Below are 26,790 nucleotides of genomic sequence, written 5' to 3'. Positions count from 1 at the left end.
ATTTCACAACTCTCCTGCCCGGCCGCAGCCTCTGGGGGGGCAGCAGGATGGGGTGCCTTGGGGAAATCGGTCTGCGCTGCCCCGAGGATGTGCCAGTCTCTTCCCTCCCTGGGAAACCTTCCCTATTGCAAACAGCCAGGTGCAGCAGGGTGTCTGTCACCCTGATCTCACCACGGCTGAGGCTGCTGCTTCAACTGTCGCTGTCGCCTCCGGCAGGCCCCAGGAGCCAGTGTTCAAAATAGCTGCCTATACATCATGTGCTCTCAGCTTCTTAATCAGTGCCATGGAGATGAGCGCCAAACCACAGCCAAGGGTTTTACTGGCACCCTCGGCTGCAGCTCCGTGATAAATGACATTTGCTGCTGCCAGCCCAAGTTTCAAGCACGGGGAAAGGCTGGGAGTTTGCTGGGGTTTTATCTGCTCCCAGGTCAAGACGGGAGGATGCGCCTGTTAAAAGCAACTTCCATTTGCTTCCAGGCAGAGGTTTCTGGAGCAGCAGGAGTTTGCAGGGAAGAGCCAGAAGGGTCTAAACAGCCCTCCGCCGTGCAAAGCAACACGGGCCACCCGTGCTGTGAGTTTGGTAAGGCATTAATTGCACTGGGTGGATGGGACCGGCAGCAGCCGCGTGGCTCCAAGCGCAGCTGCGGCCGCTGCAGCGGCTGGTGGCCAGGCCGGGCTCTGCCAGCGCCGGGGAGAGGTACAATATTGCAACCTTTGACGTCATTCCAGAGGGATCAGGCTCAGACGTCTGTCCCGATGGGAGATTGCGCATGGCCCCATCCCCCCCCCGGCTCCCTCCCCGGAGAACAGACACGTTGTGCAACGCCGAAACAAGACTTCACGGAGGACTCGGGCACAACCATGGCTGGCAGGAGATCGGCTCAGCACCCCCAGGACCTGCCTTTCAGTGGTTAGAAACGGCAAGAGGTTGGCAATGAAATCAGCACAAGCCTGCTCAAAAAGCTGTTTAATAATTTGCCTTCAGGGAAAACCACTTTACAATAGAGGGGACATCACGGTGCAGCAGCAAAAAGATGGAGGAAAGACCTGTTTGCTCTCACAAGCCGGGCTCTTTGCATGGGGTGGAGGAGAGGGCTTGAACATCCTTGGATTTTTTCAGGTTTTTTGGGCACTGCCTAGTACAAATGGGCTTGGGGAAGTGAAATAAAGGCTAAAAGAATGCCAGGAACTAATTGATCAGCATGAGTGCATGGAGATGTTTAGGCTTTCTTTGGGGTAAGAGAATCAAGAAAAATTCATGGGGAAGCCAAAAGACAGTGGTGTTTTTGTGGGTCTTGGGAGGGAGAGAAATCAGAGCACATAGTGCAAAAAGGCTCCAAGGCAGCCAAAGGAGCTGGACACAGGCAGAAAATGAGGGTCCCAGGCAGCTCGGTTCAACGCTGGACTCTGGTGTGGGATGTTACCTCCAAGGAGAACACTGAGGGCTAGCATTTTTGTTAAGACAATAGAAGATGAGCAACAAAAGGGTCATTGGGCTCAAAGATGGACCAAAGAAATTGAGAGATGAGGACTTTGCAGAAAGGGAATGAGAGTCTGCAAAAGTTTTTCCAGAAAGGGCTGAGTTGGGCTGCTGGTGGATCTGCACCCTGATGGGGCAGAGATAGACTGTGTCCAGGCATCCTGGGTGAGGCTCAGCTGCAGCAGGGCTCTCCTGGAAAACGGGGATGGGAAGGGGGCCCAGCCATTAGAGCCCAATGGGTGAGATGAATCCTCATAAAAATACAAGCCAGGAGAAAAGCTTCAGCAACCCAGAACAAGAGGTGCAGAAAGGAGTAAAAATAGTGGAAAAAAAATCACCTTGAGCAGAGGCTCCTGAGCCACACTGGAAGGCAGCCTCCACTGGGACAGGGCCAGCCTGAAGACTTGGCATTTCTTGACCCTCTTTTGGAGCCCACTGAGACCCAGACAGGAGACCAAAAGAATTGTCAGCTCAATTGCTGCAGCCTCCTCCTCCCTTATCCCTACTTTACAAGAGGAAAACGTGCCAGGAGCCTTCTTTGGCTGCCTTCAAGTCCATGTGCCTGCTGAGGAACCACACGGGCTGCTTCAAGGAGCTGACTTGAGCAGCTGTACTTTAATGGAGCTACAGGATTTACCCTTTGAAAACAGATGAAGCTGTGACCCAGGATGAGCATAGCACAAATTTCTGGGTCTAATACAGTGTGCTGGGAGTAGAAGGTAAATCAGGCAAACTGCTGGAGGTTTCATTGGGCTTATCCCAAAGTGATACTATATATTCAAACAGGAAAACTTAGAACAACTTAAGAAATCTTCAGTTAGGATTTGTTAGGATTTGTTACTTCTGCTGTAACAAAATATAGATATACTCTAGTGGTAAAACTCCCCGTTTCACTGTTTAACAGCGCCAAAGACAGAAGATGATTTACTAGATGCTAGAAAAAGCATCAAGAAAGTAAGTCTTTTAACTACAATGGCTTAGCCATAGGCCAGGCTCAGAAAGCACTGAAAGGACTACAGGAAACTGAATATGAGGATAACAGAAATCTAAACATTCCTATTTTACAAGACCCTTTCCCACAGCCACTGCCAATCTGAACAGCCTTAACAAGCTTAATTAGATTTTATCTGGGAAGTTTAAAAAGTGGGAACTGGCAAAAGGGGTTGGATCTGAAGGACGAGCAATATATTTCTTTCCCTGCAGGGTACAGTCTAGGAAAACCAGGAGCAGCAAATTTTAGCCCATATAATACACAGGTGTTGCTGAGGGTACAGCCCGACAAGCTTTTTCAGCCTGTTTTCCGTACCCAGATGGTGTCCTGCTGCTGTATCAAAAAGGTTCATGGTAAGACAGAGGCTGCCAATCTGAGCTCAAACCAAAGCTGTTCCAAAAAGAGGTAATTTACCTTGGACATGTTATTGCTGACAGGGGAAAAAGCCACAGCCAGGCACCGAGCAGAGTCCCTGCCGTGCCAGCCAGCGCCCAGGGCACCACAGAACCACCGGTGCTGGGACGGCTGCTCCCTGGACATTGGGCTGACCAGTGGGTTTGCCAATATTGCACAACCCCTGGGGAGACGGGGAACCATTGCGGTGGGCACCTGAATGCAACCGAGCCTTTCAGCAGCAGAAATGGCTCTTGTCCCTGTGCCTGACTCAGCTTCCCAGTGTTGCAAAATCCCTGCCCATATCATATGCAGGTGGTAGGGTTTCTAATTTGGAATCTGCACTGGAACAAGAACAGAGAAGGCATTCAAGGGTGATGGCTTAACCTGGCACAAGTCTGCTTTCAGCAGGGTGAGATTGCTGCCATACCTGAAGCAAACTCCCATCAGAGGCTCTGAGCACTGCTGCCCCCCGTTTTCCACAGAGAAAAGTCTGGGGGCCAGGAGACAACTTACATCTCTGGGTTGTACAGCTAGCAACAACAAAGAACAACAACAAGCAATCATAAAATCTACCCCCAGCCCAAATGCAGCAACACTCATGCCCTCTGCTGAGAGCTCAGCTGCAAGCACTGCTCTTGGAGACCGTAAAGGTCTCCCCCGGTTGCCCCAGGAGATCTCCATACCCAAGACAGAGACGGAGAATTGCAGGGCAGTGAAACTGGAGTGGGTGCTGATAAGGGGAGATGCTGGCAGAACATGGAAGGTAAATATTAGGAGAAAAGTTTCCATGAACTTCATCTCCTAACCTCTACATGCCTAAAAAGCAGACATCTATCAATGTGTGAGCCATTCACCGGCGGTTGTCAGTAGTCAGCAAGACACATCCAGAAGGAAGACAGGCATTGAGAGCTCAGTGTGATGAGAACTGAGTCAGAAGGAACGACTTACCTAAGCCATCGGCCTCAGGAGACACCTGCCTGCAGCTGAGCTGGGGAGAAAGGAGGATTTTCTTATAGAGTGAAGGGACCCATGGGAAACAGGTGTCATTTAGTAATGACAGCATTCACACCTAGAAAAAGAAAGCAGCCAAAAAAAGCAAAATTACATTAAGACTAGTACTGGCAGCATTGCTAAGAGAGAAAGCCCAGAGGAGGGAGACAGTTTTGGGGGAGGATCCTGGCTGTCCAAAAGAGGGTAGAGACTGTGAGCACTTCACGGACAATGAACTCAGCATCGCAGGAAAGAAACCTTTGCTGTGTCTTGGGAAAGAGGGCCACCTCTTTCCACCTCTTGGAAATACCCACCTTCTCCACCCTCAGTAGCTCCCAGGAGCTAATTCCACCTGTGAGGGGTGATGGAGCAAGTGATCTGCAGGTTGTTTTCAGGTGAGAAGCCTTTGAGTTAACGGCAGGTATAGGCAGCTGCCCATTGTGTTAAGTGAACTTTATTCCATTTGCAAAACAACATGAGCTCCACACGCTGCCACTGAGCTGTCTGCCAGCCGCATCCTTCAGGTCAAACTGTGTCGGAGGGATCTGACTCACTTCTTGCATCAGACCTGCAAGAAAATGAGTCAGGGATAATCTTAAATAGCCCAATCAGCCCCCTAAGCCTCCACTGATCTCCTGCCTAAATTCATCTCTCTCTGGCAGTCTCTTTGGGAGCCAAATCTGAGGCTCATTCAGTGCAAGTAGGAGGTGAGAAATGACAATAGTTATCACTCAAGGAGGTTGGTGAAAGAAAAAGGGGTTAAGGGATATGTACCAAGGAAACGGAGGAGTTTGGAGCAGGGGCTTCTGTCTTTGCTGCTCTTGGTCCACTGGAAGCCAGAGCCTGTTGCATTTAGATGGGAATGCTGGTGCACAGGAAAGCATCCCAGGAAAAATCTCAGCAAGGATTGGCCAGACTTGTGATGGACTTGGCAAGCCCATGGAGGAAACAGGATCTGGCCCTGATGGAGAGGGAGGAAACTGGGGATGCAGGAATGAAGGAAGTAACAGGAGCCTGGAGGTGGTGCATGAGTGAAGCAGTAGGAAAAGACACAGGCATGTAGTTTTGCCAAGGGAGCCGCTGCCTGCAACAGGGGACTGGAGCAGGGAGGGCAGGGAACAGAGGAAGAGCCTCATTACTCAAACGACGCCTTTGCCTCGTCTCTTAGGGAGGAACTGGAGACAAGGACAAGACTGAGGAACTGCCAATCTGGAACAGACCAGTGGTGCCTGCAGTCAAGTACCCGGCTTCCAGCAGAGGCCAAATTTGGATGCTTTAGAGGAAAATCTTCGATAGCATCCCAGTTCCAGGAAGAGTGCAACACGTCAAGTGCTTGCTCTTCTTCGGATAGCTACAGAACCGTAGCAGGGCAGGCAGGCTATTTATAAGCATATCAGATGTCAGCTGAGCTCTTTGCACTTTCTGTAGATCATACATCAAGTCTAATGAGAAGGCACACAGGCTGAGGGGAACAAACGAGCACAGGTTAAAGAAGAGGTGTCCCCTTAATACAATACATACAGGGAAGAAGGGCAGCTGGCCCTGTGCCCAGCGTTGCTCACAAGGCCTCTGAAAGCTGAGAGAGATCACTTTACTAACAACGCCGTGAGAAGGAAGGGTTGAGAATGCTGGTTGTGATGATGGCTCTGCATTATTAGACAGAGAATTGTTTGCTCCTGAAAAAAAAAAAAAAAGAAGGATCCAAACCTATTCATAGATGTTTCATTATACTCTATTCTAAGGACACACTGTGCCTAACAAAATAATAAGCCAGCTAAGGGGTTAACACTTTCTCTCTCCGATCCTACAAGAGAGCTAGAATACAGATTTAAGCACAGACAAAAGATGATAGTTGTTCCAATTAATGTTCCAGCTAGCATCTGCTCTTTTTAATTAGTTGAAGTCTGGTTTTGTCTGGAGACCGAACTGCTGAGCAGAAGTGTGCTGGCTTCTTTTCTGCTTAGCCGGCTATTCTGATCTCTCTTGGTCTTTGGAAACTTCTCTGTTTCACAGAGGCCAGAGCCTATTGTGCATTGATACTTGGTACGTGCCCACAGGCTGTGTATACGTTTCACTGCAAACAGCTTCAAATCTGTGTTTCCCACTGGAGGGAAAACTGACACAGGAAGATATTTTACAGATGTCCTCTCCCCCTTGCAGACACGTATCTGTGCATTGCTTCACTTATCTGCAACTCATCCTTCTGCAAAGATGCATTATTGTAGAGTAGATGCAGGTGGATGTAGGTTTCCCCAAACCTGTTAACCTTCCTGTTTTGCTCGAAGCTCGCTGATCCCTCAACCTCACCCTTTGTAAAAAGACCTTTGAGGATATACGTGTTTCAATTACACACAGATGAATAATTTACAAGTCATGGCTGTTGCAAGTCCTTCTGCTCTGTCCAAGCACTCAACGGCTGGTCTTAAATTTCCCTCACTTTGCTAAAAACTCCACTTAAGCAGCATTCAAAAACTTTCAAAGGAGAAGGTGATGAGGGAAGAGCAGGGTGGCATATCACAGCAGCAAACAGCACTCACAGCAAGTATTCCTCTTATCGCTGAGCAGGGCATTGACCTGTTGTACAAACTCCAGGTAGGAAAGCCACTGGCAAAGCAACTTCAGATGTAATATTTACCTAAGAGGAGATATTTCAATGGAAAACAAGCTACAGGATCTGCTGATATCCTGGTGGGGAGAACAGCGGGCATTCACACAGGTGCAGGCAAAGGAATAGGGACAAAATGTGGAAACTTTCTAGCATTTCCAAGTAATAAAGCTGTCACTGCACGATGAGCATGTTTGTGCTTTCCATATTTCCAGCTAAACAGCTACAAAAAGCTGTGGATTTGAGGCTTGTTCTACCAGAGACCCAATGCGTGGCATTGGCAGAGTCACTTTGCTTCTCTGTGCCCCAGTACTCCATACGTAAAATAGAGATGGTGGAACCTGCAAGAAAACAGCCAGGTTGGCACGAAAAGTTCCTGAACCATTGCAGCTGGTGCCCAGTGATGCCTCATTTTCTAGCAAGGGGAAGTGGATCCCATGAGCTACCCTAGAGGTACAAGCCACAGTTTTGTATCACAGATAAAAGATCCTGTACAAGCTTCCCTGAAGAAGACAGGACTGAAAGAGTTCAGGAGCAAAGAAAATAATAGGGTTGGTTTTATCTTTAATCATTCCACATGAGCAGAAAGAGTTTGGAGCCATGTGCTCCCTTTTGCCGCTCTTAGAAACCAGCGTGACCCATATCTTTATGAATCCTTTCTGGTCTGCTCCATACACCCCTTTTGAAGGAAATTTGTGTCCGGGGCTTGCAGCATCAGCCTGTTTTACCACCATGAAGCTGCAGTTTGATTATCTCTCTAAGTCGACCAAAGCACAGGCTCTCACTGAAAGGGGCAATTCCACCTTCCCCCAGCCCACGTGTCCCTCTTCCTCAAGCCATCAGGGTGACCATAAGAAAAAGGGTCTTTTCCTCAGGCGGGGTATTTTTCAGCTGGATCAGTTCCCCTGCAGTCACAGCAGCTGTAGTTTTGCCACAAAGCAAGGGCCAGGAAAAAGGCTGGAACTGTGCCTTAAGAGCTTAGTGCAAAATCATGAAGTTGCAACTTCAGGTTCCTGGGTCATTTGTCCCTGCAAATAACATGGATTTATAGCCCTGGTTAGGAAAGTCTCCTTGGCTGCAGCTTTGTGGCTCACATTACAATGGGCCAAATGCAAACTCCTAGGTCCCAAAAGTACAGAGAGCTCTGAGGGAAGTCTGGAACTAGTTAGAGTTTTCGGTTTGGGATCAGGTCTAAACAGTTATTCAGAACTGGCCTTGAAAATGCAATCATATCATTTATTTATATCCTTACCAGAGCAAACCAGTGGGGCTGCAGCTCAGCCTCACAGATCTCACCTTCTATTGTCTACAGAGTTTGTGAAATCTCCATCTGTAGAGGTTTTCAAAACAGCTGGGCAAGGCCTCGAGCAGCCTGATATGACTTTGAAGTTAGCCCTGCTTTGAGCACGAAGTTGGACTAGAGACCTCCAGAGGTCCCTCCCAAATGGTATTATTCTGTGATTCTGCCACCTTCTGCTGCATTTGCATCAGGCTCTGTTACACCCCCACCACTCGACTGATCAGCAAGCAGTTCCCACATTGATGCAGAAATCAAGGAGCCTGAGTCAACCAACTCTTCATGGCGCTGGCTGCATTAGCTCAGGAGCTAAAGGACAGCACAGAGCTTATCTGTATGCAGTTGGCTGAGGAGAGCACTGCTGACAGTCGCTGCAAGAAAGACTCCTTGCCACCACAGCACACACTAGAATAAGCTTTGCATTGCAAAAGAAACTGGCACAGATCTGGCAGGGGCCTCAAGATGAAGATTGCAGAACATCTTCTCTTCTTCTCAGCAGGATACAGTCTTCATTCTCAGCAGGAACAAGCGCAAAATACAAATCACTGAGCACTTGCTGCTTTTGGTCCAAGTCATTACACAGCACCCATGCTTACCCTCCGTAAAAGGACTGATGACAGGGGCTATCTTGTCGTTTCCACATGTCCCTTCAGAGATTTTAGCAGCTTTCATCCACTAGATTGAAATCAGATCAGTTGAAAGAACACTACAAATTCATTTGGGATGAGAAAGCTCAAGAACGCTCTGGGGGCTGAGGTTCAGCGTTAGGACACAAAGACCTGAGGGAGTCCTGCTCCATCAGCCTGTTTGCAAAGATGAGAGTTGAGCTCACTGCTCTTCTTGCAGAACACCCCTCTGGGGACACTTCTCCAACAGCCAGAGGGTAGATCAGTTTTTTTCTTGATGCTTGTCAAGCCTGGAGACTTCATGTGTAAGGCAAAGGGGCACGGGGAAGCGGGAGCAGAAGATGTGGGTCACTGAGCCCCATCCCCAGCCCTGGCAATACAAGGTTGCTGCCATCTCGTGGCTGGCTCTGGCCATGCAAAGGTAACGGGACACATTTTTCCAGCAGAAAAAAATTTGCATTGAGATAAAATCTCTCCTGGAAGTAAGTTTCAGCTGGAGGGAGCAGGGGGACAAACAGGAGTTAGGCACCATGGGGCCATGGCACTTGGATATCGCAGCTTTGCTGTTCACGGGAGGTCTCCTGCTTACCTTCTGCACTAACTTCTGGCCCTTGTTTGGGATGGGGCTCCACCTCAAGCCAGAGTAACCGTTTCTCTGTCAAGCCATCACTTCTATGTCCCCCATAACCTAAAGAGACAGCAGACATCTATGTTGCTGTCAAGAGGCCCGTGATTTGCTGTGCACATGCAGCACTCAATGTGTGAGGCCATTCAGCCTGGCCCTCAGGATTGTCTGGTGTTGGGAAGGGAGAAGATCTGCAGGGAAACAGAAACATGTTATGGTCCTCTGCTTGGTCAGATGGCATGGATACAGTCTCCAGTATTGTTTCTTTTGGCATCTTTCATTGAGCTGTGATGCTGATGCAGGAATTTGTACTGTGAATAAAGTACAAATGGAGGAGAACCACATGGTCACTGTTTCTTCCCCTTTCAGCCTCTCTACAGAGCTCAGCAGCATGCACAGACCTTGCAAGAGATGTGTGAGCAGCCATATATTCCCCATGGGATCTCCACAGCCCTAACATGAAGCTGCTTCCTCCTAGGCAGGAGAACAGCGGCCCAAAGAGACCCACCAGCAGAAAAACAAGTCCTAACAGCTCAACAGAGACCACATTGAAGCAGAGAGCTGGCTGCACTGCCTTCAGCAAAGCTCTTGTAGGTGATGTCTTGCAGACACTTGCGGATCCCTCCTCCTTCCTTATGTCTAAACCTGGGAATAGGGTCCAACTTCCCCTTCTCCCTCCTGGGATGCTCCAGGTCCTGTACCTGCACAGTTTACCAGGAAACAGAGGAACAAGGGCTCCAGAAAAACTGCCCATCCACCAGCATTTCTGTGGTGTTTGCTGGGTATTTCCAGGCTTCTCTCTTTGTGCAGTGCGTATTGTGGCTCACGTCACAGAAACTGAGGAGAAATACTTATATATATGAGTCCCCTTGAGAAGATTCCAGGCAGTGGGGAGATGACAGCTCAGTGACCTGACAATATCCTCGCTACCCAGGGAGCTTCCTGTAACGATAAGACTACAAAGGAATATTTATTTATCTAGATACTTATTCAGCTTTCATCTTTGGCAGCATTTCTCAATCAGCCGTTTCAAAATGTTTTGCCAACAGTGATTAACCCTCACAGCACCTCTGCGGGAGGGATCAGCACCCCCACACCACAAACAGGGGGACTGAACAGAGAAGACAAGTAACCCCTTCACATCACAAACTCCAAAGAGTGGAGAAGACAAGCAACCCCTTCAAGAAAGAAATGAAGGGAGCAAAGAAATAACGATATCCTGAAATCCCAATCCCATATCCTAACAAAACCACCCCCTACAAGGCGCCAAACCTGCAGAGATCCTTCTGTTTGAAATGCAAGCAGCAACCTGCCATTCTTAGCATACAAACTGCCCATATTCCTCAGCCGTGTGCCGAGGAAGCACTGTTCGGATCTTTAATATGACCCAAAAAATGTGGTGCCCTGAAGCAACATTACACAACCCAGAAATCCCTAACAAGCTGCAGCCCTGGTCAGCTGCACAGCCTGTGCCACCGGGCGGATTTTCCCATGATGTTGCACATGATACTTATTGCATTCATTAACCAAGTTAAGGGTGGCTAAGAATAGACCCCAGATGTCCTCCTGGCCTTAAAAAACTTCTTTGCCCTCAAGGAAATGCAAAGCCTAAGCGGCTTATGGCATGTGTGGGACATGAACAACAAACCAAACTTATGAAGAGCTTGCACATTTCCAAGAACTCACAAAGTACATCTCTGCTTTTAAATAATCTCTGTTCCAGTTGGGGGAAATAAGTGTTTAGCAAGGATAACACAGAACAGAGCAATGAATATTCAATTGTATCATTCATTGATACAGAGATTATGCCAGACAGAGCGAGCCATGGCTGTTCAAATGTCTTAGTTTTCTTTTATCTATTTCTGTGATGTTACCACTGCTGCAAATTTGCAATTGTGTAATAAACTGAGATTTCCGAACAAAGACCATTTGATATTATGCCTTTAGAAAAATGCATCTTAAGTACAATTTATTCCCGAATTATTTTTTTTGGTAATGGAAATTATTCTATAGTCTCATTTTTAATACACACTCCCTGATACATTTGAGAAATTTCCCAAAGCGTACTAAAGATAGCACTATGGTTTTCTGCATCACTGCTAAAAATCAAAGCATTCATGTGCAGAATAAAGAGAAATTTCTTTCTGTATAAGCACTTTCCTTCTGTTGCCTGAATCCAGTCTCTTGATAATCAGCAATTACAGAAAAGAACTATAACAATCAAATGGGAGTTTGCACTTACAGAAAATCGTGCTATTTATTGCATGATTTATTCAGATGGAGAAAGCTGTTCAGAAACCTAATGGTAACTGAAAGAAACTGCTATTTCAGAAAGCTGAAATTGTATTAATAGAGAGTCTAAAGAATCTAGAGAAGAACACAATCCATTTGGAACTGATTTGGTCTTCTCAGAAAAAGGAGAGTAAATACAGGGATTTAAGGATCTTTTCCCCCATTAAAATGTATTACTTTTTTCAACTGATATTTTATCAAATCATCTTTAAAATTATATGATATTTTGGAAGGTGATATTTGGGTTTCTATAGCACTATTGACTTAGGGAACCTCCAGTAAATGGAAGTTCATTCACCCATACCACAGTTGTGACTGTTCAGACTTTACAAAGAGAAAGAACCAGGAAGATGTTATGAAATTATAAATTACAGTCACTTCCACAATCAGGGGCTCCAGCTCCCATTTCATCAACCCGCTGCTTTTCCTGCAGAGTTGGGGTTAAATACCCAATTCCCAGGCCCATGTGGACTGAAAGAGTGAATAAAGAACCCCCCAAGACCTCTTACACCACAAGTTTTCTTCCTTTTCCACACTGATGTCTGGTTGGAACTTCAGCAAGCTGCCTGCTCAGGAGATTTTGCGAAGCTTCCTGTGGTGGCCAGGCTCCAGGAGGACCCACCTGCCACCCATGCTCCCCTCCATCAAGGTAGGGACACTTGTCCTGGCCGCAGGGGACCCAGGAAGGGAGCGATGGATCCTTTCTGCCTGCGGGTCGGATGCCGCCTGGCAACGGGAGCGCAGGTTTCCATGGCAGTGCAAACAAGAGCCGGAGGAAAGCCCAGAGCTGACAACCACATCCACCTCCCCATCTGACCACAGCCCGCTTGCAGAGAGGAGCCCAGAGGACCTCTGCTTTGGGTGAGAAACCGAAAATAAGGGGGTGAGTGCAATCACCGCAATTTCTTTTCTCTTTTCAACATCAGACGCAGCGTCTCACTCAGACAAGTGGGAGTGCCGGCTTGTGTCGCCGGGAGATCACACACACTAACCCTCTCCTTCTCCGTGGGCGAGGGAGGGGGTGTGATTGGGAAACAAGACACATCTGTCCCTGGAAGAGTTGCTCTGTAGCTCAAAACTCGGAGTGGTTTCCCAGTGAGCATAACGAGCCTTCTCTGCAAGCGATGGTATCATTTAAATCTTTTGAGTGTATGAAACATACGCTCATTCAGTGCTCTGGAAACATGGTGGATGGATTTTATTGTATTATTTTTTTAGACCTGTTGGCATATTTACTTTGGCATATTTTTTTCTGCGCAGCAGCTCGGTGCTAGGGAAAAGCATTGAATAAATGTTTCAGTAAATTAAAACCATGAATGCCTTATCTATTGATTCACATACTACTGGCCATTGGTATGTAGCTACTGAAACCTAAAAATGTCAGAGGCAGTGAAATATCTGCCAAATGATTCTCGCAACAAAGCAATTTCTTATTTGCATTATTGAGCTTAATAATTATAATTAGCACAACTAATGCTTCTGTAGCTTTTGGCATTATTTGCAAAGTGATGTGCAAACAATCTATTAAAAAAAAATCACCTCAAACAAAAAATACCTTAATAAAATGAATATTTATAAGTTAATCTTAAAAACAGCTTTCTATACTTTGCTAAAATTATATTACAAAGCACTTCTTATCTCAGACACTGACCCTTTCCATATGCCAGTATCCCCTGTCTAGTCCTGCTTTTCAGTCCCATTCCCTGTAGCAGGAATTTAAATCAACCACATGAACAAGAAGATTTTTATGAGAAGAGGTGTAGATTACAGAAGTCAAGGTGTGCACTAAGGGGGCTGAGCATCCAGGTGTTTGGTGCTACTGCTCTGCATATTTCACAAAGTGTGTTCAACCCTACGCTACAGGTGTTGGACTGCTTTCCTACCCCTGGTCTGACAAGGTTTTCTCCAAAACTCACATCATCAGCAGGGGTTGTGTTGTTCCAGGACGTAGATGAGGGACCCCCTATAGAAAATTACCCCATTAAGTTATGCAAAGTTCAGAGGGACATGAAATCTAAGCAACCAGTCAAGGAGGCTTTTGGAAAAGGTATTTCAATAACTGGAAAAGAGAAAGAAAACTTTTGGGATGTATTCAAACAGCCTAAATTCTACCTCAGCGTCTGCGTCTCATCAACAGTGAAAGTTTGACACCTCCAAAGAATAAGATGCTAATTGGGCAGCTGCAGAAACACAGTCAGTAGGAAACACAAAGAGCCAAGGACGTACATAGAAATTAGGCCAGATGAGTTTAGCTCAAAATACATAAAAACTGGAGGCTGTTCAGAGAAAAAAAAATGATGCTCTAAAATAGCCTTAAAACTAGTGTAAGCGGAAGAGGACATTTTCTGGTGTATCTTATAACAGTGCAGATCAGGAATGGTCCCAGCAGCAGAATTGCATCAATTGAACTAATACCTCACTGGACCCAGCTTGCTGCCTTTGTTGATTAAAGGATAACTTTAACAATGGTCTATCTGTTCTTTGTAAGTGAGATCATTACAATTATGCCTTTTCCCCTAGGACCCACAGCAAAGACTACAAAAAGAGGCTGGATTCGGAGAAACAAAAATCTAACCTTCGACAGTTTGCCAGCCTAAAATTAAACACGACAGAGTTCCCTACAGCATGTCTGTGCTGTCCAACAATCGTTCAGCCTTATCACAAGAAACCCACAGTGCCAAAGCAATTACTGGTAAGAGCTTTAGGGAGTAAAAATGCTGCTTGTGAAGCAGCGATAGGAGGATGAAAAAGTATGGGTGTGGATCAGAACTGGAGACGTGGATGGGACAAGAGGCAAGGGACTTGAGCTGCTTGTTATCTCCAGATTGTTTTGTCTTTGCTTTCCCATCTGTGTGTGTGTAAGATGGACTGTGTTTTACACAGCTTTCAAGTAAGCCAGGGATGAACATCTGCTTTTTGGGGTCAGAACACCTTCCAGTTTACTGAAGCTTTTTGTTAATTCCTACAGACACAAAAGGCTCAGTGGTTAAGATCCAGAAAGTCCCTAAGCCCATCACTGCTGTAAATCTTACCACCTCAGTTACTGGCAGGTCCCAACTGATTGATTTGTTTATGGTTTTCCTTGGACCAGGGTCAAAGATGCCATCTCCACGTACAGAGTCAACAACTGAAAGTCTCTTTTCCAAATCTGAAATGCAAACTCAGCTTATGCTGTCAGGTAAGGTCACGATGCTCCGGCAGCTTTTTTTGTGAGGTCAAAGGAGAGGCCTGTATTCAGACTTTTCTGCCCACAACCAGATGAGGTGGGTAAAACAGCTCCAGATTTACAAAAATCCCCAGCTGAAATCCTGAGATGATCAGCATATATGGTCAAGTGACATAAACAATACAGAGGTCACAGTTATATCGCTGGCTTGTTATAAGCCCTATCCAGCTCCTCGCTTCTGATTCAGCTTTGTTAGACATCTGCAGCTGTGAGCACAGCTGCCCACCCTCCAGGCGTGATGCAGCAGACCAGAGTGCCTTTGCACTGAGTCCTGATATTCTGCCTCGCGTCTTCTACACCCTCATCCATTTTTTTCAGACAACCCAGAAGAGGATGAAGAAAACCCAATGAAAAATCCATTTACAATTCCTCCAGAAATAGACATTTTCTCAATAGGGAACGAGGAAAGAAAAAAGGCTAAGGCGGTATGTATACATGCTTTAGGCCAATGTATATACTAACAGTTCACTAGGACAGGAAACCAACTAGTATAATGCCCAAATTTAGTGCATGAGAGAAATAATAGCTTCCAAATTCAGCTGAGATTCCCCCAGATCAGCTTCAGGTCCACTGAAGCCTACCTTGAGAGATTAAATTTACCAAGAGCAAATCTGAGCACAGGCTTGCTGGTTGCTTGTGCAAAATCTGGATATTGTCACTTTGTTTACTTCAAGGTACATTTGCCACTCATTCCTGTTCCTGGAGAACATGCAGTGCTGTTAGCATTTACTGCTACATAAAGCTTTGGTACAAGATCTCTTGGTTTCCACTTCAACAGGCTTGGCTTTCTGCTTGGAAAGCTGCATGTTTTGCAAACATGCAAACATCCCATGTTTGATGTGATCTTCTGAGCTGCCAACAAAATGAATGCCTAGGAAGGAGGAGACAATATGGGTTTCATGCCTTAGATTTCTCTACATAAGATAGGGTAAGATAGCAAATTGCAAACCACCAGACCAGAGAGCCAGGTCTCAGGACTGTCTCTCTTTCTTATTTCTGCGGTGGACTTTCCTTAGGGCATAGAGTTCACAGGAGGTGGGAAGTCATGGAAAGGTTGTTGCATCTCAGAGAAGCTAAGCAGTAGTGTGGAAGCAAGAGGTCTTCGTTTCTGAATCACAAAGGGAGGGCTCCAAACAAGGTTAAGCAAGGCTCCTCACCTCACATTGATGACTGATACAGTCTGGTTTTTGCTTGGTTTGAAGGTCACTACACAAGTATGGGGAAGAGCTTTGGAAGAAGTGCACTAAGAATGTCTGCTGAGTGATGTCCTCAGCCTAACCCATGCCCAAACTGAGCAGACAGCAATGAATTGCACTTCAGCCCATGTGAAAGCACTGAGCATAAACAACCTTTTACCCACCAGGAAGCTCTGGAGTGGGTTTAAACAGCTCCTCTCAATCTGAACTTGAAGGTTTACACGCTTTTGTGAAAATTGGACTGAGTTGGTACCAAACGTCCTGTTGTTGTTCGCTTTTACTAGGGGACTTGAAGGATGAATCTCTGAAAATTTCCATTCTCTCCCAGGAATAATCCAAGAAGGAAAAATGAGGACACTGAGTAGGTACAAACTGGCACAGCTGGTGGCTTGATGCTGAATACAAATCAACAAACTAATGAGAACAAATGCTAAGAAATTTAATGTTTTGGTTGACTCAAGAGAGAATATAATTTGGATTAGTCAGATAAACCAGGCAAATGTGCATCAGCAGAGTATCAGTAGCCTGCAAGTTTCTAGACTGTGAATAACCACTCATGTCTTTAAAAACCATAGCAAACAAAGCACATAATCAGACTTTCCACATAAATGAGTTCTCCTCGTAGGAACGTGAAAGGATGAAGACCATGAAAATCCACGAGAAAATGACTTATTCCGCTAAAATAAAAGCAGAGCAAAAAGGGTGCAGGAAAGCTCTGCAAAAGGAGGAAGAAGAGGAGGCCAGAAAAGAGGCAACAAATGAAGAGAGACTGAAAACTCTTCAGGAGACTCTGTCATGGAAGATGTCCACAAATAAAGGTAGGGAACAGTTCCTATCTTTGTAGTGGTGCTGCTCATCTGGGTAACAGCCTGAAGCAAAAATCGAAGAGGCGACGGGAGTAGCAGTTAGCTCTAGCTGACTTTGGTGAGCTCTTGCAGACACAACAGTTATACACTGCATCTTGGTAGCCTCGGTGTGGCTGGGCCATCTCCACTTCATGCATTTATATACAGAGCATATGTCATCCCCACCGCAGTAGCCTGGGTTCCACCATCCCCTGTGGCCTTCACAGTAGCTGGGAGCTCTCAGAATCAGCTGGGAGTCAGCTGTGAGTTTGCGAGACCTTGTGTTATGGAGACATTTCTACTAAGCTGACCTGAAATTGGATTTTAGTGGATGTGGGCCTAAATTTTCTGCCTCTGACATGAGGAGCAACTTTGCTATTAAAGCCTAGAGGACATAGACCTTTGTAAGGACTAGATTCTCCATTCTACCTGGTGTTACTTCATGAAAGCCCATATGAAACTCATCATAAACACGGTCAAAACTATAATAGATCAATCAGTATTGCTGGCTCCAGCACCAACCACGTCCATGCTCACAGCAGCCTACATATTCACTGTGTTTTGTCTTGGCTGTATTTCCCCCACTAGTCTGATCAACTTTATATCCTAATTTCAGATAACCTACTAGAAAAGGAGACCTTCCATGACTACATAAATGACGAAAGAGAGATATTTTTACTTGAGGTACTTGGCTTTAAGAATGTTACTTCTGTTAATTTCTTCTTCTCTGTGTCACTTTGCTGTGTTGGTTTTTTTCCCCTGAGATCCATTGCCTGGAGATCACACCAAGGAGGCACACATCAGACCTCATGACTGTCCAAATTCTGTGTTAAAGACGCTCATAGTCTATTGCCCAGCAACCCCCAACCAAGAAAGAAATGACACAAGTCATTTGCACCATCCAGTAGCAGCCATGCTGCTATTTCATTTGCGAGATGTGCAGATATACCAACCTTTTGGCTCTTGCTGTCCCATACATAAATTATAGCTGGGAGCCATTCTGAACTCAAAATAAGGGAGTCATGTCAGAATATCCCAATTACTCATCTCTATTATTGTGCTGTAACACAACTGAATCAATCTTTGTCAGCCAGGAGTTAACACAATGCTGAGACTTCTGGATTCTGCCTTTTGTTTCACTGCTTATTGGCTATGTTACTTCTGAAACATCTCCTGGCCTCTGTGTACCTAGTTTGCACTAGGAAACCTCGGTTTGAAATCCTTACCCTTTCTGCCAACAACTATAAGGCAATAGGGTAACCAAGAACAAAGCTAAACCAATACACCTTTAAAACCCACCAACTGATGTGACTGTGTTGCCTTTTGGGTTCATTTCAGTATGCCATGACAGTAAAGCGAGATGAGATTCAAAAGATGGAGAAAGTAGCAAAGATCGAGGAAAGAAAACTGAAAAAGGCTGAATACAACCTGGAAAAGGATGCTGCCATGTTTACTGAGTTCCTGAAGGAGAGCCATAAAAACTCTGTTCAAGCCCTGAAAATGTAAGGGAAGTTGAGGGAACCACCTGTGTGCTCTATTGTGCTGGACACAGCAGGTCTCTTGCTTGACCTCCCTGCACACCTCTGCTAGCATCCATCCTCAAATGCTCTATGTCTGAGTTTTCCCAGAGTTACAGTCCTGGTGGCACTTTCTCCCCACACTTGCAGTGAAATGGAGGAAGGAGACCAATAGCTGGGGAAACCCCTTGTTGCAAAAGCCCTTGATTTGGCTGCAGCAAGGAACCTGCTATTGACCCCACCACTTCTGTTCTTCTCATAACCCCCTTCTGTGAGGGAGATGTTTCTGCCCAACCCCTCACAGCAGAGCAGTGAAGCAAGTTAGGCACTTTGGCCCATCACAGGTATCACAAGGGCAAAGCAACAACTGATGCTCAGCAGCAGCCAAGTTAGGAAGGCCCTAACCTGGAAGTGTTGCTGGGACCCCATACTCTCTTTGCTAAGACAAGCAGGGCCTTCCAGCAGGAGCCAAGCATCACTTGAGGTACATCTATAAGAGAGATTTCTAGCAATGCTCCCAACATCTTTTTCTCTGTTTTATATGCACCTCAATTCACTACCCACTTACTGTTAAATTGTTTTATGGCTTATGTTTATGCATTCTTCCCTAGTGCCGAAAAAGAAAGGACAGCAAAGACAAAGAAAATAAAGGAGATCCAGGCAATCACTTCCCAAATCGAGCACCTCCAGAGGTAACGGTTGCACACTACTCCTGCCTGGCCTTTAACAGTGCTATACCCTCATAACCCTCGGGGAAAAAGATTTCTCAACATGTTCAATTTTAAGAGTCAAAACATTTCATCTTTTGTTTTCCAGATACTGGCTTTGTTTCTAAAACATCTCAATTAGGTTTTTTTATGATATTTTGTAAAAGTATGAATATCCCAAAACTAAAATTAAATGCCTAGTCTCAGATTAAAAAACAAACAAAGCTAAGTAATGCATTTTAATGATGACCTGGGGAAAGAAGAAGAAAAAAGAGTTATAAATCCCATTATGAATTGAGCTGGCAAGATTTCTCATTCATTTTCAAGAAAAAAAATCCTAATTAGCAAGCCCAGTGTCATAGCAAAGGCCTGGCCACAAAGATGTGACCAGACAGCTTCCACATGAGGAACCACAGAGAGTACACAAGGCAGGTTCCTGTTTGTTTTTGCATGTTCATGAAGACATGTGCCCTCTTGTTGCTTCTCTGGGTGAGGCTGAACGTCAAGAGTTAGAAAGAACCTGTTAAAACAGGGGCTTTCCTGCTTGCTAACCAACTTTGCCCACTTCTCTCACCCCAGTGATATATCCAGATTCAAGAATAATCTGCAGAAGTACAAGACGTACAGGGACTTCCTCTATGAACTATCTCCAAAAGAGTGGCAGGAGGAACATAGAATAAAGCACACAAAGGAAAAGGATTTGAAAATAACATCCAAAGCTATTGAAGAAATTGCCTCAACTCCCACCACTGCAGAGCAGGGAAAGCGTCAGAGAAAAACTACCCGCTTCGCACTGGAACAGCCCCAGGCTCAAATCAGACACGTCTACTTCTCTCCAGACCAGGGTCTGGCAGCCAGTCCCTCTAGTACCAGTCCTACAAATGTGTCAAATTCCCTGCTGTCTTCAAAAAGCCTGGCACTCATGTCATTATTTGAGATCAGGCCACATCTCAAAAACCTTCTGAAGCCTCTATCAAGAAGAAAAGTGTAAGTACAAGACAATGCAAATGACAGACTTAAGCACAGTAGAGAGCACTCAACTGAGAGGAAACCCGCTCCTCACCTTCACTGTGAGCATACCAAGACCTCATTCTAGCTGGAGCAAATCCAAACACCAGTAGAAAGCCATCAGGTGTGCAAGTCAGCACCTGTGCACACTCTCCAACAGAGCTCCATCCTCAAATTCTCTGCTGAGATCACCTGCCCAGAGTCTGGGCCTTGATCCCAGGAGGAATCATAGACCTTGGGCATTTGTAGCAAAGCTTCTCTGTGGCCTATTTGTGGGTGAGTTACTGGTTCGCTCTGCTGGTCACAGCTGCCATACAAATAGCTGCCTGTTGTTTTTGCCATTTAATGAAGGTCCAAGATCACTGTAGACCCACATTGCACTGTCTACTTTCAGTAAGAGCCTTCAAGCAGCATATGCTGGGACACGGGGAGAGTAACGCTGCTGGTTCCTCTAGGTAGGCAGGGCCAGTTTGAGAACAGGAGGGGCAGGTGGGAGTATAAGGTATGTATGGTCAGCTCCAGCTTCTTGAGGCACAGAAATTGCCTGGAAAAGCAAAGCCTGAGTGGCTGGCGAGTCTCCTAAGGCCAAAAAAAAAAAAAAAACCCCTATCAATAGAGTTTGAACTAAGTCATTGCTTGCAGGGCCATTTCCTCTGCCTCCACTCAGAGCACTGCTGGTGCCAGGTCCTCTCAAGCAGGGCTGCCACGTGCCACCTCTTGTGGAGCTACTGCAATTGCTGGGCTACTGCCACATAGCAGGAACAATGTGGACACAAGTGGGGCTGATATTAAGATGATGCAAATGGAAGTTTTTCACCTCTCCATGAGGTGGAACAGAGTGTCATGTACAAGAAAAGGTGATGAGCAGACTCTGCTCCCAGCATCAGTCAGGCACCTCTTGCCCTGCTCTTCCAGCTCTTGTGCTGGCTTGTGCCTGGGGCTGAGCAGGGAAGAAAGAGGACACACTGCTAGTTAATGGTAATAGACTGTGCAGAGAAAAAAGCACTCAACAACCTTCTCCCAGGTCAGGTAAAAACTGCAGATTCCCGTGGTGGCTACACCATGTTGTTTAGGAGCAGCACCACATCCCACATGGGGCACAAGGCCTTCTCTACCCTTGCCATGCTGCTGCCTGGGTCTTTTTAACAAGGCTCCTGCCTTTGCCTTCTCATTGCTCAAGAGCCCAGTCTCCCATCAAGTTTAAAGGCATTTGGATCAACACCATTCAGGCTCATGTGCCATGTCCTGACCCTGCTGGCCAGCAGAGCCCAGAGCAGCTCAAAGGGCAGCTTCCTCATGGACAGACGTAGCTCCCACAGCGTGTGTCTGTGACCCAAAAAGCCCACAGCCATGGGGGGCCAAATGTGTGAATGTACAAAGGACTATTCAGGAGCAAATAGCAAACAACAACAGTGTTCATAATTCACTAGCAAGGTCTCCTTTGAGCTATCATTTCTCTAAGGGCCTGATACACAAAATGCTTTTTTTCAGAAATATCCCAGAGGGCACAGAAAGCGAAACCTGCTCGGACGAAGATGAGGTCAGAAGTCTCGTGTTGAAATACTTACATTTTCTGTTTGTCTTGTGTCATTTATTGATGTTACTAATGCCTCTACCTTCTAACCATTTATTATGGCATTGAGGGGTTACTGCAGCCACTAATTATAAATGTATGTTTACACATTCATAAATGTTCATGTTTTAGCAACATGTATTATAAATAACTTAGTTTATCTTTCCCCCTCCACTTCCCAAAAACCTGCCATCATCTCAAAGCTTGCCATCCCCCAGCGATATGACACCATATAATAGGAGATTTTGAAATTAGCGAAGTTATTGTTTTATCTTGGAAATTGAAGTTTTCCCACTTACAGATGTTTGCACCACTTTTTACTGCCCCAAATCCAACTTGTTTTGGGGTTGAGTTACTGAGGTTTTATCAAGCTATACACACGTCAGGAAGGTGGGAGACATTCGTACATGAACACCCGTGGACCTCTCTAAATGGGAGAGCATTCGAACAACCAGGGCTGGTACAGACCAACCTCCGTGTAGTTCAATGGAAATGAAGCTAGAGGACAAAAACTCTTTGCACGTGTTTTCCATTCCAGGAGCCTGAGTTGTATTTTACTGATCCCCAACATCTGTTGTCTATTTTCACGGAGATGGAGGAAGAGTACTTGTCCCTCGTTCAGAATTCCCCAGAGACGGAAAAAAGTTTGGACAAGGTCCAGCACACTTTCATCACCACACATGAAAGCACGTAAGTGTGACCCTGCAATTGGCGGGAAGGACTCTCTGTGCCCCAGTTTTCAAACATAAGCGACCCCTCTTCCCCCCACTAGCACCTCACCATCAGGCTGCAGGCCACACATAATCAGCCATCAGGCTGCAGCACACAAGAAAGAGTCTCTTTCTCATACCTGAGAACCCAGCTGCAGCCCACCCAACTCACCATCTTGTAAGCTCCTGGGAAAGTGTCCCTTCTACATAATTTAGGAGATAGGACTTGAGCCTGGGACTAGTTCTTTAGTCCTCAAGGCACAGGCTGGGGGACTGATGCATTAACATCCTGGAGTGAACATAAGCCAGAAGTATCCTGTAATTCTCATAGAGAAAGATCAAAGGAAGAAACAAGGCATGTTCTGGAGTGATCTAGACCAGCACCTACTCTGACTCAACACAAACCCTTACTAGAGGAAGCCAGCAAGTGCAATTGAAATACAGTATTTCAATGGCAGATAGACACACATCTTCCCATTCAAAGTGCAGCTTGTCCCTTTGTGAAAGTTTTTAAATGGAATCTACTTCCCCCACTGACTTCTTTAAAAGTGAATGTTTAGCTATGCCACTTCTCCCTCCCGGCCACCAGCACAGTAACTGTTACTCCAGAAAAATCACAAGGTCCCTCTGCTCTCAGAGATGTGGGTGGAAGTTCCCCAGAAAAGGCATGAATTGTTACCTCCATCTGCCGGCAGCAGGAGGGACAGTCCAGGGTGGAAAGCAGCAGAGGAGTCGTGTGTTAGAGACGTCCTTTTCAAAATAACCTCCTTTCTCTTCTGGCCTAGGGAGAAGAAGTTAGCAGAGCTGAAACAGCAGGTAGTCACACTCAAATCCTCCATCGCCAAGAACGAAGAGAGAGTAGCAGATCTGAAACGCAAAGTTCACCTCTTTTCCTCTGGAAAATATGAAGCTGATGACCAGGTATATCCCGAGATCAAGGGAAGGAGGTTTAGCACACACATACACGGTTCCTCTCCACCAGCCATATCCATCCTGGGAAGAAAGTGGACAACAGGTTGCACTGGGGAGGGATCAGCGCTGTTTCTCAGCCATGGGACTATAGTAAGGGCAGGTTTGGGGCACTGCTGAGGCAGCAAACTGGGAGTAATGTGTCTACTTCCACACAGCTGCTATGAGGTAGGAGTAGGGCTCGCAGAAGCAAGCAGGCAGCTGCAACCTGTCCCAGGCCACAGCAAAGCTTGGAAGATGAGACCAGCAGAAGAATGGCTCAATACAGCCATCTGTCCCAGGCACTGGTGCTAAGCAAACCAGCAAACACGCAATTGAGTCTTGTTGAGGAAATTAGTGTGCTATTTGCCTTTGGTTTTGGAGGGGTGATGCAGTTCTACTAGGCAGAACCCAGCCCTGTGTCTCACCACATCTCCTCTCATCTCCAGGACAAAATGCTCAGGAGCCTGCACAAGAAGGTGCTGGAAGTCTATTGCCACTGCACTGGAGAAAATGAGACAAACCTGCAGACACTGCAGATGCTAATGGTGATAGAAAAGCAGATCAATGATTTATTGGATAACCTGGAGAGAATCCCACCCGCAAAGGTAGAACAGGCCAAGAAGGCCAAAAGCATGAAATGGAGGATGCGGTAAGACAAGACCCTCTTCTGGAAATGGGGCCTGTGTTTTTAAAAGTTGCGCCACTGAGCAAAGCCACTGAAAGAGCCAAATTTGTCAGATCAACTCTATAAAAGCAATCTGAAAGCCCACATGACCAATACATCCCATTTTACCTCTGTAATGGTTTCACATTCGTAGTACTCACCTCTCCCAATCAGCAAGCAATAGCTCACAGCTACATTAGAAAAGGGCAAAATCTGAAAAAAAGAAAAAAGAAAAAAAAAAACCAATAACCCTCCTAAGCAAATTAAATGATGAGAAGCACCATTTTAAGAAGACAATTTGCAGTAACAATATTTAAGCTGATTAAATAGAAAATTGCTCCTCTGTAGTTATTTAACACACTCAAAGTCTGACACACCCTGATATTTTGTCAGCCTTCAATAGGTACATAAGGGGACTGGTCAGTGTCGCCAGCTTTCAAATGTTTCTTCTACAAAACTGTTAACCTTAACTCATATTATTAAATTAAAATAGTAACCAATTAACACAGTAAAATTAGGTTCTGAGACAAGACACATTTCTCTTTGCTCAGTTACACACATGAAATTTCTCCTGGCAAAGAGCAGGGATGCAACTGGAGAGCTGGTTCTGTCTGGCCATCCCCAGGTCAATCAGATCCGGCAGAGGAGGGAAAAAAGGAAAAAAAAAACAAAACCAAAACCAAACAGAAAGCAATAGAAGGATTTAAAGCCAGCACAGGGACATTTCCCTCCTACTTACTCTCTTTCTCTACATCTTTCTTCACCTTTGTAGTAGAAAGGGTGGGATGCTTCTTCCTGATGTTCTGTGAATGGTTTCGCACTCTTAACTTACTGAAGGATTAAGACACATTTATTTTACTCTATGGACAGAGGACAAGAATTCAGGAAGGAACCTGACACCTCCCTCCCCACCCTTCCCAAATAAAAAGTGAAACCAACCAAACAGGAAAACCTTGAAAGCGCATTTAAAAGTTTCCTGGAGATCAGAAGGTTAAGAATTCCTTTCCCCTTTCAATAGCCTGAGCCCATTTCTGTTCCAGTGCTGCATTTCCTCAGGGACTCCCAGCCAGTGAACAGGACCAGCCTCCACTGAGGCAAGTGTAGCTCCATGGATGTAAAACCCTCCTACCCCCTCCGTACATTAGACTTGGGTGCACTGGTGGGAACTTAAGACACAATAACCATCGTTCATCCATAAAGTGAGCATCCTGGTCCACTCTAGAGGCATAAATCACTTCCTGAAGGTGGTAGAGAGAGTCATCTATAAGAGAACCCCCTGACATTTCCGTTTGCAAAGCTTGATGTGCTTTTTCCTCCCCTCACTCCAGAAAGTGAGTGAGGATCAACTGCACCAAGTGCTTCCCTCTGACCAGCAGCTCCTGCTCTCACTCCAGCCCTTGCACTGGGGTGGCCTTGTGCCGTTAGACAAGCTGTGCCTCAAAAACACATCTGGCATAGCCGCACATGGCATCTAACCCATCCTTTCTGTGCTCCCTTCAAAAGGCTCAGAGAGGAAGCGCTCAGAGAACAGAAGCAGCAGCAGGAGGAAAGACTGCAACGGGCCCTGGAAAGATCACAGGCAACGATTAAAAAACCGGTAAGTGCAGTAATCCACAGGAACACCTCGCCCCACCAGCCCGCTCCAGAGAAGCTGGGGGTACTGAACGTGAAGCGTTTGAGTGTTACATGAGGCCACCACAGCCAGGTGAGGATGGCACCCACACACCAGCACATAAGTCTTGTAAACTGGGCTACAACTTCAGCAACTGCTGGGAAGTCAGTTGTGCCAGGAGTTACTCCAGCTCCGCGTTTTTCCATCGTCCTTCTCCTATCCTTGTGCCTTGGCTATGTAGCCCCTCAATTATTTGCCAATTTTCTCATTAAGCTCATTTCAACTTGTTAACCTGGCAGTATGTTTAAAAAAAAGCATGAAAATCAGCAAAAGAGGAATCGGGCAGCAGCAGGACACTGCCTACAGCAGCAAGCCCCTAGACCAGTTCAGCCATGGCATCACACCACTCCCTTTTTCTGGCATGTTTGGCATTATCCCAAACTGAGCTTCGGCCCCTTGGGAGGTACCGTGCAGAGCTTCAGGCCATGGCTCCATCTGCACATTTCACGGGCCAACACAATGGTGAGGATAACCCAGTTCTCAGTCACACACCAAGCTGGTGACAGCATGGGTGATTGAGGACAGGCACCATGAGTCCCTGCCCCTCTACCCAAGATAAAATAAGAGGATTCTGCAGACTCTCAAAGCTATTTCTTTGGACTTCCATGCTCTTGAAATTATATAAATAAGGCTTTAGTCAGAAACCAGTTGCTGGTGGAATAATACTTTGTAGAAGCTGAAGTGATAGCACATGCACGGCCTTCAGGCGTTTGACAATTTTTAATAGAAAAAAGGGCGCTTAATAGACACACTGAAACCTGCCTAGAGAGCAGAGAGCAAGGGGCCATGGCCCCTCGCAGCAGGAGAGCCTGGCAGCACAAAGCTGCAGCACCAGGCCCGCGGCTGCAGCGCGGCACTGACACAGGCCTCTCCTCTCCCTCTGCAGAGCGGCCGGAGGCTGGTGTTCCGCTCCAACCCACCTGCCAGGAAGGAGAAGAAAAAGCCGAGCCAAGAACAAGTGGATAAGGAGAGGGAAGAACAACTCTATTATTTCACCTGGCAGCACAGCCCCGATGCTAATGCTGCTCTAGAAAAATAATTTTTTCATAGATGTAGAGTCTGTCAGTCTTTGCTGAGTTAATGAACTTCATGGTCCTATGAAATTCCCGGTCTCCTACCCCAGGATCCCAGAGAAAGCTGTTGTGTTAGGCACATTTGCCTAAGAAAATAAATTAAAATTCTCTCATTTTGCTTCTCAGGCTCCTGCTATCAACAATGCTTCTCTCATTCAATTTTTGATGCAAATAACACTATCCCTACAAACCCAACAAGTGAGATTTATCATAGTCCCAGGTAACAATCTTTGTTATGGCACAGCTAAGCCAGGCACCTGCCAGACATTTGTTACAATCACAAACCTGCTGCAGGACTATAAAAAACAAAGGCTCTGCTTTAATCCAAAGGATGGGTTTCATTATA

At 46.0% G+C, this 26,790-nt stretch overlaps 1 protein-coding gene across 2 annotated transcripts; it reads left to right on the top strand.

Annotated features, from left to right (window-relative positions):
• The first annotated feature begins 12,047 nt into the window (after window positions 1–12,047).
• Window positions 12,048–26,557, top strand: CFAP100 (cilia and flagella associated protein 100). Of its 2 annotated transcripts, none has more exons than XM_014946690.1 (15): window positions 12,048–12,185; window positions 13,823–13,994; window positions 14,394–14,480; window positions 14,847–14,953; window positions 16,350–16,542; window positions 17,186–17,253; window positions 17,908–18,071; window positions 18,698–18,778; window positions 19,373–19,780; window positions 21,293–21,341; window positions 21,913–22,064; window positions 22,870–23,005; window positions 23,482–23,684; window positions 25,203–25,296; window positions 26,258–26,557. In XM_014946690.1, exons 2-15 carry the CDS (start codon window positions 13,928–13,930, stop codon window positions 26,408–26,410), a joined length of 1,962 nt encoding a protein of 653 aa, XP_014802176.1. In that variant the 5' UTR covers window positions 12,048–12,185; window positions 13,823–13,927; the 3' UTR covers window positions 26,411–26,557. The 2 variants fall into 2 exon arrangements, with proteins under 2 accessions (XP_014802176.1, XP_014802178.1); XM_014946692.1 differs by having other exon boundaries at window positions 12,066–12,163.
• Window positions 26,558–26,790: the final 233 nt, after the last annotated feature.

The sequence above is a fragment of the Calidris pugnax genome, unplaced genomic scaffold (assembly GCF_001431845.1).
Source record: "Calidris pugnax isolate Ruff unplaced genomic scaffold, ASM143184v1 scaffold81, whole genome shotgun sequence".
NCBI classification, from domain to species: Eukaryota; Metazoa; Chordata; class Aves; order Charadriiformes; family Scolopacidae; genus Calidris; species Calidris pugnax.
The sequence above is the reverse complement of the archived record's forward strand: the minus strand, read 5'-3'. Positions and strand labels throughout refer to the sequence as shown.

Excerpts from the sequence above, each read along its gene's own strand:
- CFAP100 (XM_014946690.1), top strand. The coding sequence starts at position 13,928 with ATGTCTGTGCTGTCCAACAATCGTTCAGCCTTATCACAAGAAACCCAC. Across the intron at positions 19,781-21,292 it reads CCTCTATCAAGAAGAAAAGT|AAATATCCCAGAGGGCACAG; the intron begins GTAAGTACAAGA and ends GCTTTTTTTCAG. Across the intron at positions 21,342-21,912 it reads CCTGCTCGGACGAAGATGAG|GAGCCTGAGTTGTATTTTAC; the intron begins GTCAGAAGTCTC and ends TTTCCATTCCAG.